The 19098-nt window shown below is 38.7% G+C and overlaps 1 protein-coding gene across 1 annotated transcript in view; it reads left to right on the top strand.

Annotated features, from left to right (window-relative positions):
• Positions 1-19098, top strand: part of LOC145234657 (nesprin-1-like) — a 226022-nt gene that overhangs the window by 156753 nt on the left and 50171 nt on the right. The window contains exons 40-80 of the mRNA XM_080099374.1: positions 939-1051; positions 1520-1744; positions 2156-2353; positions 2456-2576; positions 2790-2886; positions 2954-3174; positions 3392-3534; positions 3791-3997; positions 4349-4499; positions 4605-4751; positions 4913-5078; positions 5207-5352; positions 5572-5745; positions 6320-6484; positions 6837-6992; positions 7095-7252; positions 7379-7504; positions 7710-7925; positions 8190-8280; positions 8341-8550; positions 9357-9478; positions 9655-9913; positions 10259-10392; positions 10526-10712; positions 11040-11201; positions 11414-11578; positions 12059-12199; positions 12576-12792; positions 13169-13286; positions 13345-13468; positions 13712-13913; positions 14372-14526; positions 14857-14967; positions 15338-15490; positions 15843-16007; positions 16882-17076; positions 17611-17772; positions 17844-18022; positions 18150-18327; positions 18392-18484; positions 18792-19001. Coding sequence (XP_079955500.1) covers positions 939-1051; positions 1520-1744; positions 2156-2353; positions 2456-2576; positions 2790-2886; positions 2954-3174; positions 3392-3534; positions 3791-3997; positions 4349-4499; positions 4605-4751; positions 4913-5078; positions 5207-5352; positions 5572-5745; positions 6320-6484; positions 6837-6992; positions 7095-7252; positions 7379-7504; positions 7710-7925; positions 8190-8280; positions 8341-8550; positions 9357-9478; positions 9655-9913; positions 10259-10392; positions 10526-10712; positions 11040-11201; positions 11414-11578; positions 12059-12199; positions 12576-12792; positions 13169-13286; positions 13345-13468; positions 13712-13913; positions 14372-14526; positions 14857-14967; positions 15338-15490; positions 15843-16007; positions 16882-17076; positions 17611-17772; positions 17844-18022; positions 18150-18327; positions 18392-18484; positions 18792-19001 — 6663 coding nt within the window. The remainder of the gene's footprint in view (positions 1-938; positions 1052-1519; positions 1745-2155; positions 2354-2455; positions 2577-2789; positions 2887-2953; positions 3175-3391; positions 3535-3790; positions 3998-4348; positions 4500-4604; positions 4752-4912; positions 5079-5206; positions 5353-5571; positions 5746-6319; positions 6485-6836; positions 6993-7094; positions 7253-7378; positions 7505-7709; positions 7926-8189; positions 8281-8340; positions 8551-9356; positions 9479-9654; positions 9914-10258; positions 10393-10525; positions 10713-11039; positions 11202-11413; positions 11579-12058; positions 12200-12575; positions 12793-13168; positions 13287-13344; positions 13469-13711; positions 13914-14371; positions 14527-14856; positions 14968-15337; positions 15491-15842; positions 16008-16881; positions 17077-17610; positions 17773-17843; positions 18023-18149; positions 18328-18391; positions 18485-18791; positions 19002-19098) is intronic.

Genomic DNA, 19098 nt, shown 5'->3' on the forward strand with positions numbered 1-19098 from the left:
CAATAAAGGCTATTGTTAAGCAATGGAGACAGTTGATTCTCAATTCTACTTTGATTTAAACTTATTTAGTGGCACAAACTGATGCCAAAAAAGATCATAAAATTACTTCAACCGCTTCGCGGTCCCCCCAAAATTGCCTCACGGACCCCTAAAGGACCGCGGACCCCAGTTTGGGAACCGCTGCATTAGCGTGTTTTTTTATTATTTACCTGCGATTGCCATGGTCATTTTTGTATCTACATGATTCGTGTAAAAACTTTGATTATGTCTTACGAACAAGGAAACTATGACAAGACTCTTGCAATGTTTTGGAAAATCAAAATGGATTTAAACTGTAAAACTTTCTATGGTTTATTGCTAACTATTGAAACAACCACGAAATAGTTTTGGCAACCTCGGAATAAGCAGGAATTTGTTGCGTGACGTTTTGCACTTTTCCGACTTTCTTAGTCTTCTAATGCTCATTCTTTTTTCATAATTTGTGAAATGACTCAAGTGGGTGTTAATCTTTTGTCGAAACAAGATGTACAAACTGTGACCTAACTTCTGGTCAAACTTGACACTGAAATGTAAATATTTAACTGCAATAAGTATATTGCTTTTATCATTTGCAACTATAGCCCTGAACAAGTCTAACCGCTAACAAGGCCTAAAAAAATGGGAACCAATCACAGGCGATAACGCTAGCATAAAAGCTCATTGGCGTTTGGCGGTAACTGAAACTGTACTACAATCAGAACAGGAAGTTTGTTTCTGAAACTACAAGCAACAGGAAAATAATAAAACCGCAGCAGGGAAAAACCGTTAAAGGCACAAGAATGTAATTGTATCAAGCAGACTTAAAACTGTGCATCTTGGTGTGTGTTGGTTGTTTTTAATGAGTGTGGTGCAAATTGTACTCAGACTAAACCAATTAAAATTTTCAATGTACTTTTTAGGCACAGCGAAATGATATTGAAAATCACCAGGAAGACTACCAAGCTCTTGCATCCCACTTGGACGACCTGCGGACGATGTGCGACCCGAACGAAAGAAAGACTCTTAATGCGAGGTTCGTTATTTGATATTTGCAGCATTTAGTCAATTTCTTTGTTACAACAAAATGAATGGTGGTGTTAAATTTAGTCTGCACTTATTGTTTGGCGAAAATTATCTTTCCTGGTGTCCATTAACTGATTCCGTTACTGGTAAAGATTTTCCATTATCAGTTATTTATTCACGTATACGGTGATCGTCAATGGTTGACTTTTAATGGTCTGATACTGTTTAAACACTCTTAACAGAATATTGTGGTGTGAAGATAATAAACCCCTTCTACGTGTGTTAGTGCATAGCGTTTAAAAGTCGACAGTGGAAGTTTAAAGAATTCAATCAAAGAATTTGCGAGTCTATTAAAGTGTGATACATTACTACAAATTTTGACTCAAGTTTTTCACAGATTTTTTTTTGCTAAAGCTGAGAGTTAAAAAAAAACAGAATTATCCACTTTCTGTTTTGACCGTTGCTTGTAACTTGTCAGATACACGGAATGTACAAAGTTTCTCGGTCGTGTGTGCGAGATGGTGTCGTCCAGAGAAGATGCGCTTGATCGGTTATCGCAGTTCCACTCTACTGCACAAACCGTCCTTGTCACGCTCGAGCGACTAGAAGGACACGTGACCAGTAACGTCATTTCCACCGACGAGCTAATTCGTTGGCAAAAGGATCTGAATCAGTTGGGAAAATCTATGAATGAATGTTCCAGGTCAGAATAACAAAGTATATATTACTATGAGTCATTTCTGCTGTTTCATTCATAAGCCCGATTATTTTAACAAATACCGAGGTTTCTCAATTGTTCGTTTGAATTGAAACATTTTTGTTCAACAAAATCCCACCGTATAAGCAAACTGAATGCGTACAATAAACCACACCTTCAGCTTGAAACACGCAGCATACACTTCTTCGCAGCTCGTTTTACAACATTGTTACGTCACAAAACTATTCTTAATGGGACCTCATGTTCGAATGTCGGCTAAACGGTTGAGCAAGCACTGTATTTGCATTGCGATATAACGGTTTTGTCAAACAACCAAGTGAATGCATGTTTTAGTTGCTTAAAAAATATTTCTTGACGGTCACGCACTAATTTGAATGATTTGAATTTGAACTACAGAAGTGGTTCAGGATTGGATCCAGTTTTGCAGCAAGCTCAACTTACCACCCACGACAGTGTGAACACACGGAAGCGAACGACTGTGCGGGGATACCTAAATCGACTGCAGGCTCGCTTCGAGAAGCTTCGGGCTGAGATTTCGATAAAGCAAGAGCACTTTGATGAAGTTGATAGCATCTGGCAAGGATTTCTTGACAGGTAAGTTTTTTTAAGCATTGAAAATCTTATTGCTATAGTTGATCTAGTACCTTTAGTCACATTTACACTATTTACTAATTTATTGCTCTTTGTTGGGAGCAGGAAAGAAAAACTTCTAAAAGCTCTTGAAGACTTGGAAGAAAGAGCGGAAATTGATATTCGAATTGATTCTCTTACCAATGATAGCATTCAAGAATACGTAAAACTGTACGAAAAACTTGAGGCAAGTTTACATTGTAAACAGGCTTTACCCTGTTTAAACCTTATTTTAAATGGAAAAACTTAACTGTTCATAGAAAATTAGGGGGAAAAATAGCATATGGAAATAAATAGGACGTTTTGACACTCTTTGTGTCGGTTTTTAAAATTTGGCAAATGTATACATTTAGAAAAGGTCCAAACACAAACTTTACCCCGCATGTTGTGTATTTTGCAGGAGGAACTCGACCTGAAGAAATACGAGCTGAATGGATTACAAGGGAAAGGGAAGCAATTGGGCGAAACCGACCCAAGTCAAGACCATGTCGTTCAAGGTATTAAACCATTGTTTTGACATTACTCTTTTCTCTCAACATTGTTTAAACTTTGTTTGCTTTACAGAACACTTAAAGTTAGTAGAGATGACTTGGGAGGACACGAAAGGTCTAATTGTGGATCGTGGCGAGCAACTGAAAAAACTTGCCAGTCTGCTTCGAGACTACGATCACGTGCGCGTTGCGGTTGAGCGCACACTTAGCAATGCTGAGATTTTGTCGTCAGCTGCCGAAGCTCCAAGGCATTTCAACGCCGAGGAAGTAAAAAGACACGTAAATAAACTTGAGGTGAGTAAAGTAGGCCTATATCGTATGTCTATTTTTTGACCGACTATAGTTTGTTTGCAAATCTTTACACATCGATTTTGACTTGGAATACTATGATCCAAAAAACCGTTAGATTCTGATGCATAATTTATTAGTTTTTATTCCCATTCAGAATAATTTTCCAGTCGAGTAAGTAGCATAGCCTCAATGTGTCATGAAATGTATGTGCTTGTTACAGAGTCTGAAAAAAGAGCTCGATGAAAAGCAACCAGTGATGGATGATTTGACTAAAAAGGGCAAACTGGCGGCGGCTGAAGCTAAGAAGCAACTTGTATCTGAAGCAACAACAATTCATACCCAGTTAGAAGAACTTGTTGACAGGTGACAATTTTGCAGTGTTTTAGAAAACATTTTCAGGCCAGCCATTTGAGATTTGTGGCATGTGGTGTGCACGACAAGTGTCATAGACCCAACTGGCAATGGTATAAGCGAGTGTAAAGTTAGTTGCACCATAAAAGCGTGTCACCTATATTTGAAATTTAAAACCTGGCAAACTCTCAAGCAAAACATTTTTTGCCTTATTATCTCCACATATACTTGCAACTATAATTGACCATAAACCTTGTTTTAATGGCAGATATCTCGACGTGGGTGACAAAGTTGAGGAGAGTGTTGAGAGTTTAAAAGGACAGCTTGCTCTTTGGAAGGAACTGTTGTCAGCAGAGGAAGACTTGGATGACTGGGTAAACACGTCAATCAATGACCTTAACGCATCAGTTTCGAGTCTGGAAGACAGTGTCGGATTGAAGGGAAGGATACAGGAAGTCCATGACGAAATTGAGAAGTAAGAAAATCTTTTTAAGACCGGAAAAGTAAAGAAGCAATAAAAGAAGCGCTTTACGTTATAAATTGACTGGGCCAAGTTAGGCGTTTCCGTACTCCCCTAATTTTGCCTAATGTTTAATCATATTCAGGGATATTATCAGACGCTCAAAATGCAATTATTATAAACCGTTTCAAAAATTCGTTGTGTATATTCGAATTAAAAGACTTTTTTCACGCAAGTTAATACATCCCGGAAGAGGATGGAAATTTAAAAGTCCGCTTCTCTTTTAAGCCTCCATTATTTCGTCATACCTTACCAATACGTGCTCGTCAAATCCAAGTATAAAATCAAACCGTATTTTATTTACAGAAACAAGTCCATGTTCGAAGAACTGCAGCGAAAGATGAATGAGGTGCACGTGACCAGGAGACGCAGCTCTGTTGGTGAAATGGACGAACTCGCTCAAGTAAACGAAAGCATGAAAGCGAAATTGGAACGGGCTACCAGCGTCTATCAACAGGTACAAAATTATCGCAAAAATTGTAGGTCCCAGTAAATCTGGAAATTTCTCAATCTCCACATTTGGCTCCCTGAGTAGTTCATTTATTTTAACTTGCTTTTACAGGCGCAAACCCGTCTTGAAGACTTTACAACACAAAAGAAAATGCTCGTGGATTATGTGGAGGAATTGTGCGAATGGTTGGATCACAAGGAACAATCACTAAACATCATGATTCGTAATCCAAGACCAGAACACCTCACAAAGTGCAGGGTAGGTTATGTTACATGTTAGTAGGTCTGTAGTTGTACTATTCAGAAATCTTTTAATACTTCCATTTATCATAACAATGCGCCAATTTTTGTTTTCAGAAAAAAAAGTACAAAACTTCCGTATTAAGAAAAATACCGATCTTTTTGTTTCCGTTTTGATAGGAAATAAATTCAGAGGTTCTTGGACAACGCGACAACATAGAATCGACGAAGGAGCATTTCAACAGCCTATGCAGAAAGTTTCAGACACCAGAGCTAGTATCGGTACAAGAGAAGGTTTCTGGATTGACCACTAAATACGACGAGATTAGCAAGCTGTTGACAAAAGGTATACGAACTTTTTATTCTCAAACTTTTTTTGCAACCAGTGCAACTGTAATGAGCAATTTATCAACTTGATTCTTAACTTGCAAACTAAGCTATACAACTGGCAATAATTTGTACGTTTATTTTTAGTAATGGACAACCTTGAAGGAAGTTTGGATGATGACTTTAATAATGCTGTAAAAGATTTCTATGCTTGGTTTCGCTCGGCAAAGGAGGCGGTTGGCGCATGCGCAGACACATCTGGTGACGTTCCGGCCTTGGAAGAAAAACTGGAGGTAAAGTTGAGAAGCATTTTTACTTTAAACATTACTTCTGATGTGCAGTGGTGGGTAAATAGGCATAGGAGTTTGAAATACTTTTCATGCTTTTTATTCGTCAATGCCGTGTGAAGAGCATAAATATATAAAAGTGGCCAGAAGAGCTCTTTAAACTTGATATAAAGGGTATGTTCGTTTTTTAGCTGCACAAACAATTAATCAAACGTTTGTGTACAGAAACTTCAAAACTTCGTTGCCAAAATCGAGGATGGCGAAAACCGTGTAAATAAGGTGCAAACCAGCGGTGAAACGTGTTGCGATGCTCAGCTTTCCAGAGCCAGTTCTGACTCGATTCAACAGCAAATGCAGAACGTAAAAGACGAATGGCACGACTTTCTTGCCCAAGTACAGGTATTAACTTGCAGCACTTGTGTCTTTGCTTACAAACGTTTCATTTCTGTTCTAAAAAATTGGGCCTTGTTGATGGGACGATACCAGGTTTTGAAGCGAGTATCGATACCGAGTACGAGTACCACGTGTATATACCTTCGATACCGAGTACCGAGTACCATTACCGAGCACTTAGGTGTAGTGTTATACTTAGTTGTATATCACTGGCTAATTTATCTGCCATGGTCGGGGTACAGGCATGCACATACACATGCCGAAAAATGTAATCTCCACGTGGTAGCGAAAAAGATATGCGTAAACCGGCGGAACTTTTTTTCCAATTTCGTGCTGTCGAAAGCAAATATTGGCATAACGTTGCCCGTATTCTTATGGTGTAAATCGTCCTTCGGTACTCGCACGTTGTTATCGAAAACTGAGACAAAATATTTCGATGCCGAGTACGAGTATCGATACCACTGAAATCGTTCGATACCGAGTACCGAGTACCGGGTACTCGTCCCATCACTACAGTGTATCGATGGTCATTTAAGAAGAAAAATACATAATTGTTTGTAAATGTGTATCTGATTCACAGGAGCAACGATCGAGCCTGGAGTCGTCCCTCGCTGTGCTAAGGTCACTGGAAGACAATCGTAAGGAACTTGCGAAGTCCCTCAAGGTCATCGAAAGATCGCTTCGAGAAGAGGAAGAACCGAAAGATAACTTGGATGAAAAGACTGAACAGCTTGAAACTATACAGGTAAAAAATGCTACAGTTGCTGCTTGTGCTTGGACGCAAAATTAATGCAAGACAAATTCAGTTGCAACATTCAGAACTAATGCAGAATTTATCTTTTAAGATGGGTTGCTTCAATCTTGATTTTCTTGTGCTCAGGTCGGTCATTATTATTCAGAGAAATTATCACACTCAGATCAATAAAAATCACAGTACGCCAGGTGTGCCGTGATCGCTGGTCTGCATCGACGCTTCAGGGCTGATCCCAGTTATGAATTTATGTTCATCTTAACAGATCAATAAAATTTAGGAATCCATTGTTTTGACAAGGTTAACAAAACAATCTAAGTTCCTATACATATTTATACTTCCCCAGGCTTTAAATAAGGAGCTGAACGGAAAGAGCAAGCAAGTGGAAAATCTAATGCAACAAGCTCATGATTTGGTCGAAGGAGATTCCTCACAAGCTGGCAGTGCTCGCAAGGCCCAACAACTTATTACAATGTATCATGGTCTATGCCGAAAAGTTAAAGTAAGTGACGCTGTATAAAAAGGTGTTGACTTTAAGGCTGTAAACGTCCCCGGTTTGTTATTCCACAAACGAGTGTTCATTTTGCAATTATTTCTATTTTAGGAGCGTCTACGGCTTTGCGACCAAAGTGTTTCCGATCAGCGTCAGTATGATGAAGCCTTGGCAGCCAGCAAAAATTGGATTCAATCAGCAGTGTCCAAATTAGAAGGCTGTATTGAGGCTACACAACAGGCAGTGGATAAAAACGAACTCGAAGCGAGGTATGTACTTTGTGCTGTAAAAAAACACTGCACCAAGTACCATGCCAAGGGTGTTTATCGTACATATCTACCCAGTAGTAATTTTCTGTCAAATAAATTTATTACATAATCATATTTGTAATGCAGAATTCTAGACGTCCAAACTTTGATGTCGTCTCAACAAGAAGGTGAAGTGAGGTTGAATGTAGCACTCGGCAAGGGAGAACGCGCCTCACAAACGTCAACCATTGACGGAAAACACAAAATCCACGAGTAAGATGTCATTTTTTGCTTGTATAGTCTCGAGTTTCGAAAATGTTACACTTATATACATGCATAATTGGAACCACAAACGTAAAATGATTTCCTTATATGTCGCAACGGATTCGGAGCTTTATTGGTGTAACACTCGAGTGCAAAGAATGCAAGTTTAGACAGGTTATTTGCACTGTAGAATATCAACTCTTGCATTATACAGTGACCTCACGGAGCTGAAAGAAAAATACGACAACCATAGCGACAAGCTAGTTGAGAGCAAAACTAAGCTTACCCAGCAGCTTAACGACTGGTTGCAATACACGCAATCACGTGACGACCTTGTATCCTGGTTGGACGAGAACGACGCTGTATATGCCGGACGACCTGCTTTAGCTGCTGACCTCAAAGACAAGGAAGCCCAATTGGAAAAATATAAGTATGGGTTTCAATTGATGTCAATTGCTTGTGGTAATCACTCTCCTTTTCTATTGTAATAAAAGTAAAGTCTTTATTTTCAGCTTAAAATATTTTATCTATTAAAATAAGACATTTGAATATGACACTGACCATAGCTTTTGTAGCGAATTCAGTATGTCGTTACTAAGAAAGATAATAGATTTGAACCTGGAAGCTTGAATTTAAAACTTTACGTTACCAATTTGATCAAGTATGTACATCGATATTTTGTACTTGTTTTCAGACTGATTGAGGTCGATGTTACGTCCAATGAGGAGATGATAGAGTCGTTACGCAGTAAAGCAACGCGACTTAATCAAAACGAAGATTTTCGGGTAACGACGTGACCATTGGAAATAAAAATATTTTTTCATATTTTCCCAACTTGGTTCCAGATGATAGAGGAGCGTTACAGACAAGTACGAGATAACGCAGCGGAGCGTGTCGGTCAGCTGACCCAATGTGTCGAAGAGCACGCAAGTTACTACGATGCGTCACGTGATTTCATGGACTGGTCAAACTCGGCCAAGGAGGAGCTCGACCGTTGGTCTGACGTCACTGGTACGGACAAGGATGCTATTCAAAAGAAACTGCAAAAAGTTCAGGTATGTACAACATGCAGTAAGCTAAACTTAACGCTAACATTTTTAAGTCTACTCCTGCTGTTTAATTGAAAACTATTGGAGGTTTACGATATTTCCCAACATGAGCCTTTAGAACAGTGTTTCTCAACCTTTTAGTTATCGCGTACCACTTGGTGACTTTTTTCTATTGTTACGTACCACCACATGGTTCGACCGAAAAATAGGCCTATTTTTCCGGACTCAGTTGGCAAATTGTCGAAACCATCGAGGAAGTAATTTCAACAGAATGTGCATGACACACGTTTTACCCAATACCAGGGGTGTCCAACTCGAAAACACCGCCGTGCCAATTTTAAACGTCTTTACGGTATGGGCTCAATCCGAAAATTTTGTCAATATGTAAAACCCTTTTAATTATTAAGAAAAAAATATGTCGTCCAATGCGAGAAAACTTGTGTATGATACTCCAGAACCCTTTCATTCCAAATATGCGACACAAGATACAAATAGTTTGCAACTGGGCTCAATAAAACGACCAATTTAATTAGTGGGTTTGTGTAACCTTGACTGATATCTTTACTAAATTTAAATAAAGACCAAAAAGAATCAATAGAAAATAAATTAATTACCTGACCTGCCCAATACCAATGTAGTTCAGACTAGATACCACTTGGAAACCTTGATGGATAGGGATTGAAAGCCGACTCAATAGTGATTTGTTGATATTCGTGATCTGTCAATAAATTACCACTTGGAAAGCTTCCTTACCACAGGTTGAGAACCACTGGTAAGATGGTATTGGTAAACTTGTATATTTCGTGCTGCAGAGTTTAAAGGCAACGCGGACCTATGGTCGTCAGAAGCTCGACATTGCCATCGAAATTGGAAATCACGTGATCGCCGAGACTGCCGAAACCGGACGTGACGTTATAAGGACTGAAATGGAAAGGCAAGTCAAAAAAATACGTTTTTTAATGCAATCTTTCAAAAAATAGCATTTGATAGCGTTACTGTAGCTCATTTTCGTGCACAAAATTAATGAATAAAAGCACTACATTTAAAAAACATACTCGTGTAAAAGCTTTGAATGATAGTGTTACTATTTGACAATGTTTGTTTTTTCAGTTTGAAAGAAGAATGGAGGTCGTGGGATCGAACCCTAATTGAGACAGAAATATCTCTCGAATCTCGTCTTTCACAAGTCACAAAATATGAAGAGAGTTTTGAAATCGAAAGAGCTGCCCTCGCCGATGCGCTTGAACGGTTTCGGATACGCTTAGATGACCTTGATGTAGATCAACTGGTTGACGCTGGTGCCTCTGTTGATGAAGTGGATGGACAGCAACAGCCACAAAACACTACTGCAACCCTTAAACAGTGCAAGGTACATTTCGATGGCTTTTAGACAACCATGTTTGTTTTAGTGATAAACTGCCACAATAGTAGGGTTTTGTGTTTGAAACATCAATGTCCCTGAAAAGCTTAGTACAATAGAAAATTAAATTCAGTGATACAGTATAAAATTTGTTGGTTTGTTACGAATACTGCTAAAATCTAACTTATGGGTTTATTTGATACATTACCCACAAAAAAACACAAGTAAAATCAGAAGGAACTGATTATACGACTCTATTACCTTATGTAAGTTTTCATCAGCTTTGCCTTGCGTTTGTGCTCAGGGTTTTACAATCGGTATTTACACATGGATTTACACACTAATTACGTGCAGGTGATCAGCCAATCACTGAACGAGCTCCAGGAGTCGGTAGATACTCTCAAGGCGCGACTAAATACTATGTGCCGCACCTATCAGGGACCGGAAATCGACCAATTGTCGAAAAACGTCACTTCCGCCCTTCAGAGGTTTGCTACAGATTTTTATATTTATCACAGAATTACTGTAATATGCCCAGTTTGTTTTACGTATTTAGAAACCAGTGAATAAATTTAGATCTCAACCTTTCAGGGTACTAAAAATTAACCAAACTGTCATTAGATACGACGGTTATCGCTTAAAGTGCGACAAATGTCGCGTTAATTGTGAACGTGCGTTGAACGAGACGTTCCAAAGCTCGGTCCGGAAGTTTGACATTTGGCTTAAGTCGAAAAAAGACGCTGTGCACAAATACGGAGAGATTTCAGGCGACCGGGAGGTGGCGCAAGAGAGACTTGAACACTTGCAGGTGAGTTCAAAAAATGGTTTACTCAGTGGTTTTATTTCTAAACATTTGGTAACACAGCATAGACGTTATCAAACAAAGCAACACCTTTTTCAGTAGGCTAATGGCGAGCAAACTTATCGAAAAGTTACTTACTCTGGTTTAAAAGACACACCAATTTAATTTTTGTTTCGGAGGAAGTAGCTATTACAAGCTTGTTTGTCAAATGAACGCCCTCGTCTTTATGTAACTGCCCACTCTCATGTTTTAGCAAATTTTTGAGTTGTGTTTAAGATAAGTAATCAAAACACTCCAGTATGTGGGCGTATGTAATCTTCCTTTTCTTTGTAGGCTCTTCTCAGTGGCATTGAGCCTGGCCAAACAAAACTTAATGCAGTCATCAACACCAGCGAATGCCTTCTTGCAGTTGTGGGGACAGAAATATCGGTCACCGTTCGACAACAAAGCAAACTATGCAGAGACAACTGGCGCAATTTTTTAAACGCGCTACAGGTAAAAAAACAATTTCTAATTCTTTTCCAAGAAATTCCAAACTAGAATGTTTCGGCCGATTGAGAATAACTACAATGATGTTGATGTTCAAAACTACTGTTTGGAAATGGAAACATAACACATAGGCCGCTTAAGTCTGCAATATATTGTAAAAATTGTATCCTAACTTAAAGCATTGCATTTCAAGCAAACTGTGTTTTTTTGCCCACAAGGATCGGGAGCAAGGTGTACGTAATCACGTGGAACAACTGAAGGAATTCGATTCAAACGTGAATGAGATTACTGAATGGCTGCAAGAAGTGGAAGCGAAATTCGAAGCTGAATCTGGTTTAAAGGCCACAATTGGTTTGAAGAAGTCGCAACATAATGCCTTTCAGGTAAGCTAGAATTCGTCTATTTTTGAATGTAAAAATGCTTTTTCTGCATACTAACGCGAAGCGCAGAGTCGAATGTTTTAATTATTTTGCAGGAAACTGGTTTGCAAAACACAATTTTGTAAAAAATGAAACCACAATTTTTGTGTTCCGTAGCAAATTAGGCAAAAATATTCCTACATGCCCAAGACCTGGGATTGGTGTCATATTTGTTCAAAACTATTACAGACGATTTAAAACCTTAAAATTAAAAAAATATATTATTTTTGTTTACTGTGGAAAAATTAAATGAATTATATTCATAATTAAAGTCACGCAGCACAATAAAGTTTACTATTGACAAAACAAAAAGTTTGGTAAAACGTACATGATAGTAATTCCGACAGCTGCAGATTAATTTGTAAAGTCGCATGTGTAAGCAAAACTAAATCAACTGGCCAGCGTACAGATATGTAATTTCGCTTTTAATTTTTTGGTTTTTAGGCACTTGGTGGTGACATTGCCGACCATCAGTACAAGTACGAACGGATGAAGAGAAAAGCCCAGAAGCTTGGTTCCTCGCTCGAGTTGACCAGACTAAACCATTTAATTACCAGATACCACACTATAACCAAACAAGTGCAAGTAAGTATGTTGCAGATAAGTATGATCTGTGCTTGAGTAACAAATGCTCATGTCTATAACTTATTGTTTGAAGGTCTCTTTTTTAATGTAAATGGTGCTATATTGACAAAAAATTATAACGGACAGAACTATTTTAAACTTAGGAACTAAGTTTTTAGGATAGTTTTAATGGTATTTTTAATATTTAGTCTTAAGACTCCTAACCTTCAGCATTTGCACACAATTTTGCTTTCTAATACTGGTTAATGAACTTGCGCTTAGTAACTTTACTCATAACTATCGATGGTTCTAAATGGTAGTTTGGTGTTGATTTCATCTGTTGTACCTGCCTAAACTTTGTCAAGCTGCTTGTAATAAGTTAAACCCTATTCTTTAGGACGCATTAAAGCGTAGCGAACAACACGTGTCAGAGCACCAGGCCTACCAATCGGCGTTCACCGAATGTCAGGAATGGCTGAATGACTTCGGACATGGTTTAGAATCTTATTGTAACTTGGCCGGTGGAAAAATCATGTTGGAGCAGAGATTAAACAAACTCGATCAGTTGCTGGCATCGAGACAGGATGGCGAAATTAAGACCAATGTTATGCTGGGTGAGTTTCTATACATTTGAATTGGAGTTCAGACGATCAAAAACTTCCAGTTTCTAAAAATTGATGTTTTTAAATATCAAAACATTGGCAATGGTGCAGCAAAAGGTTTCGAGGGGGAAATGCAACGAAAGGGATAAAAGTTGCAGTGAATTGTATAGTCCACAGTATATACTAGTGTATTTTGGTCTCTAACCTTTTGTCTAGAACTGTTTACATATGCACGAAATATTTTTGCCCAGAACTGTTTAAATCTGCATGAGGCACATTCATAGCTTATCAACCACTCATATACCCGCGGTACCTTTCCCAAAGTTGAACGTTTACCGTTTAACAACAAATTTGGCTAAAATTTCACCAACTAGTTTATGTGTGTTAGGTCGGGGCGAAAAAATCTTGGAGTCAACCGCCGCTAAGGGGCGCCATGCAATCGAAAGTCAAATGCAGACTCTCCAAGATTTGTGGGTGAAATACTCTTCACAAGCTGAACAGTGGAGGTATGTATACTTGTGTGCAATCTTACGGAAAAGGAGTTAACTGTATCACGTGACACAGGGGCAAGCTGGCGACGTGCATTGCATTGTGGGAGGAATACGATGAATCGGTGAAGAGCGCGCAATCCTGGTTGGAACAAGCGGAGGAAAGCATTAAGAATGAGCGGGAAGCCAGAGCCAGCCAGGTACAGTTTAATGATCAAACACAATAAAACAGAGCTAAAGAATGGGCCCCATCGTCATCATTGCAACATAACGGCATTTCCATCCACTTCTGGTTCTATTTACCACAGACTGAAACATAAAGTAATGAAATTTTAAGTGCATTATAAAGTAACTGTTATAGATGTTGGTGCGATTATCATTGCTTTTTATTAAGCTTACGAAAGATGGTCCCGTTTACATTGGTTTCCACCTTTTTTTAACAGACTGCAGCACCAGATTCGACCTTCGCTGACTTAGAAAAGTGTCAGGCGCTTTACCGTGACGTAAAGCAACGATCGGCTGTGATTGAAAAAGCTCAAATGTGTGCAAACAAGATAGCTGAGAGCACTGGAGATGCGGGAGGCACAAGAGTGGACACAGCTGAACTTCGGGACCTGTATCAGGAAACACTAAATGCCGCACAAGGTAAAAAACGATTTGTTTATGTGAAATTCAAAGTTAAACGCCAGTCCAAAACCTGAAAACAGAGTTGTCGTAATTTGTGATACCAAGCAGGAAAATTTGGGAAATATAAGTATAGATAAACGGAATAAGTATGAAAAAAACACCAAATTTACGTGTTATGTAGTGTTGCAACTGTAATCGCAAAGTGTAGTAATAAGATATATACTACACTTAGTAGTGTTGCAACTTTAATCGCAACTGTACTGTAATAAGATATATATATGTATATATATGGAACACAGCTTATATTGGTCGCTAAAAATATTAGATTTTAGCATTTTTTATCCTAAATGCTTTATTTGAAATCGCATTTTCCAAAAGATACCACAAAATTGTTGCCTGGTACCTTCTAATGCCAAGAAATATTTATGCTTTGACTGCAATGTTAGTTTTTCAACTGATTTTATGGTGATTGGCAGAACTTCTTGATGAAGTGGAAAGTGCAGCGGAATCGGCTAAATCGTATCATCAAGCTTTGCACATCTTTACTGACTGGTTTTCCGGAAAACCTGTTGAATTATTCCGTCTGTCTGATCAAACCGGAGGCAAAGACAAACTGGATGAGAACCTAAAGGTGAGATTATGGACCTTTGACAGCCTGTTATGTCCAATATGTGTTCAATAAATACTGGCGTTGGAAAAACGTAGCAAACACACTATCGCATAATTAGCACTAGATTGGCCCAAGAATTGCAGATAACACCCTTCTGTGTTTTATCGCAATGAAAAAGGCATTTGATGAAAGGTGAATTTAAGAGCGTATATAACTTGTTAAATAACTTGTTAAACGCAGAGGAATTCTTCGTGTAGTAATTGTACAGTTAGTTAATGTTGACCACTTTTCCACCGTACAAATGTTCGAAGTGTGGTTTGTAGCTTTTTACCTCTTTAATTTGTTATTTAGACTTTGCAGCAAATCGAGAAGGAAATACCTGAAGGTGAAGAAAAACTGAAGCAAGCGTTTAATGCCGGCAAAAAAAGCAGCTCGGATAAAACGGTCAAGCTACAACTACAGGTAACCACAATAAGTTATAACACATATCATTTTTTCAAGCGTTTTATGGGCGCTGCAGCAAACCACTCAGGACAAACTTCATTTGATTATGTTGTTTAGTAGGTTTTCTTTTTATATTGACTAACTCCCACAAGATTTTTTAAACCAGACCACTTTGCCTATAGACTACAACCAATTGCCCACAAAATTTATGATTGATTTTTTTATCTTTTCCAATCCGGTTGCCGTCTCAGTTTATTTACTGTGCCGACTGTAAATCTCTATCTTGTGTTTGTCTAACTCGAGAAATTGAATTCGTTATATCATGTATAACGACCAAAGGTCGGGGTGCCATAACTTTCAGTGCCTAAGTAAATATTTTTAACCACAGAATTTAAGAGAAGAATGGAACAACTACCGCAAATCTTTAACGGACACCGTCAGTCAAACTCGCAAGCTAATCGATGAGTTGGAACGATATGACAAAATATGCGCTGGCTTTCAGGACTGGCTCAATGCCATGGAACAATGTCCTGACAATGAGGTACTAAAATAGTTTTATTGAGTTTTACTTTATTGGTGCGCTGTGTGTTATTTATCATCAATGACTTTGTATACTTTAGTGCTTGTATATATGCAAGTGGTTTGGGGCTTTGCATGAAGTAACTATTTTAATTTTTGGATGTTATGAAACTGGTTAATGTGTCCTTTCGTTTCAAATGTTGTAGCGTAATGCGTTTATTTAAAAAAAAAACTAATTGCTGAAGAAATGAAAACAATTTTGAAGAATTATGTCCACGTATCCAACCATGTAAACAAATGTATTTTCTACAGTGGCTATTATTTGATACTGGCCGTGATATTGCAAGTTTGTGAAGTGTATATGTCTTGTTAAGGTTTCACTTACCGGGAATCTGCAAGAAAACCGTGAATCTACCGAGAGATTTCGGCATTATACTGATGAAATAGCAAATAACCGTCACAAGCTCGAGAAACTCAATAAGGCTGCTCAGAGTCTACTGGAATCGTGTGCGCCCTCAGATGGAAGCATGAGCAAGCAGGTTACAACTCTTTAACTTTTAAGTTAACTTTTCGTGGCTATTAAAATGGTATGTGATTTGCATTTTTATGGAAACAAAATTAGGGTGAGAGTACCAGGTTTACAAAAACTGGTCTAAGATTGTTTTCACACATGAGATTAAGTTCGGTTGAAGCAATGTCATTTCAGCTTTTGCCTAAGACAACGCAAAAAATAGGGTCAGATTTATCCTAGTCATTACAAGCAACTATAAATGATGTATACAAGCTTTATCTAAAACAGGGGTTCTTAAACTGGGGGGCGCGCCCCCCTAGGGGGGCGTGAAGGGTTCGCAAGGGGGGCGCAGCACATTACGACAGCAAAGTTTTCACTTGCAAACAATTGTAAATGAATGCATTGGAATAATGTGGGCGCTGATTTCGAACCTATTGTTTGAAGTAAACGCTTCATTACTCTGAAATGGAAGTCCAGTTGAGATACGCCAAGATACGGCCTTTTTAAAAACCCATTTAAAATCTATTAAATAGTATAGTTAGTCTCATCCTACAAGGAATTCTTGTATATTACGTCACAAGTAGCACAATAAAGCAATTGTTTGCGCACAATTAACACTTTTTGTTTTGTCTGTGACGTTATAAACTGGCTTCGGATCAATCCTTGGCGTTGCAATCCTATGAAAGTCGGTAATGTTAATTTTACATGTCGTAACAGTAAACTTTCGTAAGGATTAGATTAATTTTTGCCAGTAACAAAGGGGGGCGTGAGAAAAAATAAATTGTGTCAAGTGGGGCACGACCGAAAAAGTTTAAGAACCCCTGATCTAAAACGTTTGTCAACATTAAAACACGCAACTTACAACTTAAATACACTTTTTTATTTATCTGTATTTTCGCTAGGTGACGCAGTTAAGCTCACGCTACCAGTCGTTATTGATGAAATGCAAAAGTCGCTTGAGGTCATACCAGAGTGCAGTGCAAATTCAAGCTGATTACCAGGAGCAAAGCGACGAATTTGACCAGTGGCTAACAACAGCCACCGATCGCTTTGCAGTGTATGTGTCCCCAGCAACTGCTCACCCCGACACAACTGAGGTAAGTTATCGTTCTACAATTTACAAGAAAAACCGTTCATAATTCATGGTATAGGATTTCGCTTAAACATGTCACGTAAAACAAAACATAAATAAACTTTATACTGGCGATCCCCTACTACAAAGCTGACATGTACAGTATACGAGGCAGGCAATGGTGCCTGTGATTCGACTTTCGGCGGGTTACCACTGAGCCTGTGTAACTCAGTTGGTAGAGCGCGATTCCCGAATCGGCTCCTGACGTGGGTTCGAATCCCACCGTAGATTTTTCTAGCCTTGGCCTGTTTGTGATAACCCGGCGTATTTTGACTCGAGTTTTTAAACGTTGCATTTTACTGAGTCAAATTTGCTATTTATTCTTGTTTAAAAATGATGACTGGTTTAGTTTTCCACTAAGTTACAGATACAATGTACTTCATGTCCTGTATACGAGTACATGATAAGGTTTTGCGACCGGCGCTTTTAAAAAAAATATTTTGACAAGTTTCCGACAACGTTTTGCCAAAATATGTTTTTTTTTCTCCAAATTATCCAGGAGCGGTGCGAGAAGCTTGATGATCTTTTAGTTGAATTTGAATCGAAGAAAGTTCAACTGTCACAAATATCGGAAAAGTCTAACAAACTGATCCAGGCTCTCGGTTCTGAATATCAGCCACAAATCAGCGAGCAAACATCGACTCAACAAGACGATTTTCAGGTACTTTGTCATTTTATTGCAGCAAACATTTATATGCAGGACACTTTTCAACTTTTTTTTCTGTATCACAGGAGTTGTATGCCCGAATTCAGACTGCTCAACGAACCATGCGACGTACGCTCCATCTCCAGAAGGAATACAGTAACGCTCTGGAGGCCCTGAAAAGCTGGCTCTCCGATGCTATGTCAAAAGTTGACAACAAACCTGAGATGAAATACGAACTGTTTGAAAAGAAAGCCCAGCTTGCAAGGTAATATTTCTTAAAACACAATGATTAGTTTCTTTTTAAGTGTTGTATTGATTTGAATTACTGTTTTTTTCTGTTTTGGCATTGATTTAAGATTTCTTTTTCACAATGTTTTTATGTGAAATTGTAGATACGTGGGATACCAGGAAGACATTGGTAAACACCAGGAGGCGTTGCGTGACGTCGCCTACAAGTCGGACCGGTTACCAGCACAATCTCGCGATCCGCGTGACGTTGAACAAGCAAATGAAAAATACCAACGGGTGGCGCACTTGTGTCAACAACGAATTGATGAGCTGAAAACTAAGGTACGTATGTTTGATTCTTGCATTTTTACTGTGTGTTTTTTTACCACCTCGATTCTCCGTTTAGGTGAAATCTCACCAGGAATACCACGACGCAGTGCAGTCAGCAGAGAAATGGTTGCTGGGAAAATCATCTCAGATAATGATGGTCTCTTCACAGGTAGTTGTTTTATCGTCTTTTGTGTAGATATTGTCCCGCAAAGACCCCTGTCGTGGGCTGGATTACCACCGCAGGCTAGATTTTTCTAACCTACGCCTGATCATATGGGAATGTTTGGTGACCGGCTGATTCGGTTGAACGCCTTCAGTGGGCCGGGCGTATTATGATTTGTCTACATGCACTAACATCGGAAGTTTTCTCAACGGTATATCGTTTGTCGAGGCAAAACAAACAATAAAATGTTTGACAAAAATAGTAGAAATAGACAGTTTCTGTGTTTTGAATAATTAAAAATTTTTTTTATCAGGACTTTGGCGATTCTGGTTCCGAATCATCACCCGCTTCCGCGATGGAAGATCTATTGGTGGAATACAGAGGAGTGCAAGAAGAAATCTCAAACTTCCGAGGAGAAGTTCAAGCTGCATCAAGTCTTGGAAAGAGACTTTTAAATGAATACGATGACGGAATGAAGGAGCCTCTGGAAAGTCAAATACAAAACCAACTTAACGGACTCCAGGTTTGCCTTTGTCACGAAAACAAATCACAAGCGTAAATTGTCAGTTTATGTACATTTGTTCTACATATGTTACCTGTATCGTAAACCAATCAACCTA

Source organism: Phallusia mammillata, chromosome 1 (genome assembly GCF_965637545.1).
Source record: "Phallusia mammillata chromosome 1, kaPhaMamm4.hap1.1, whole genome shotgun sequence".
Taxonomy (NCBI): Eukaryota; Metazoa; Chordata; class Ascidiacea; order Phlebobranchia; family Ascidiidae; genus Phallusia; species Phallusia mammillata.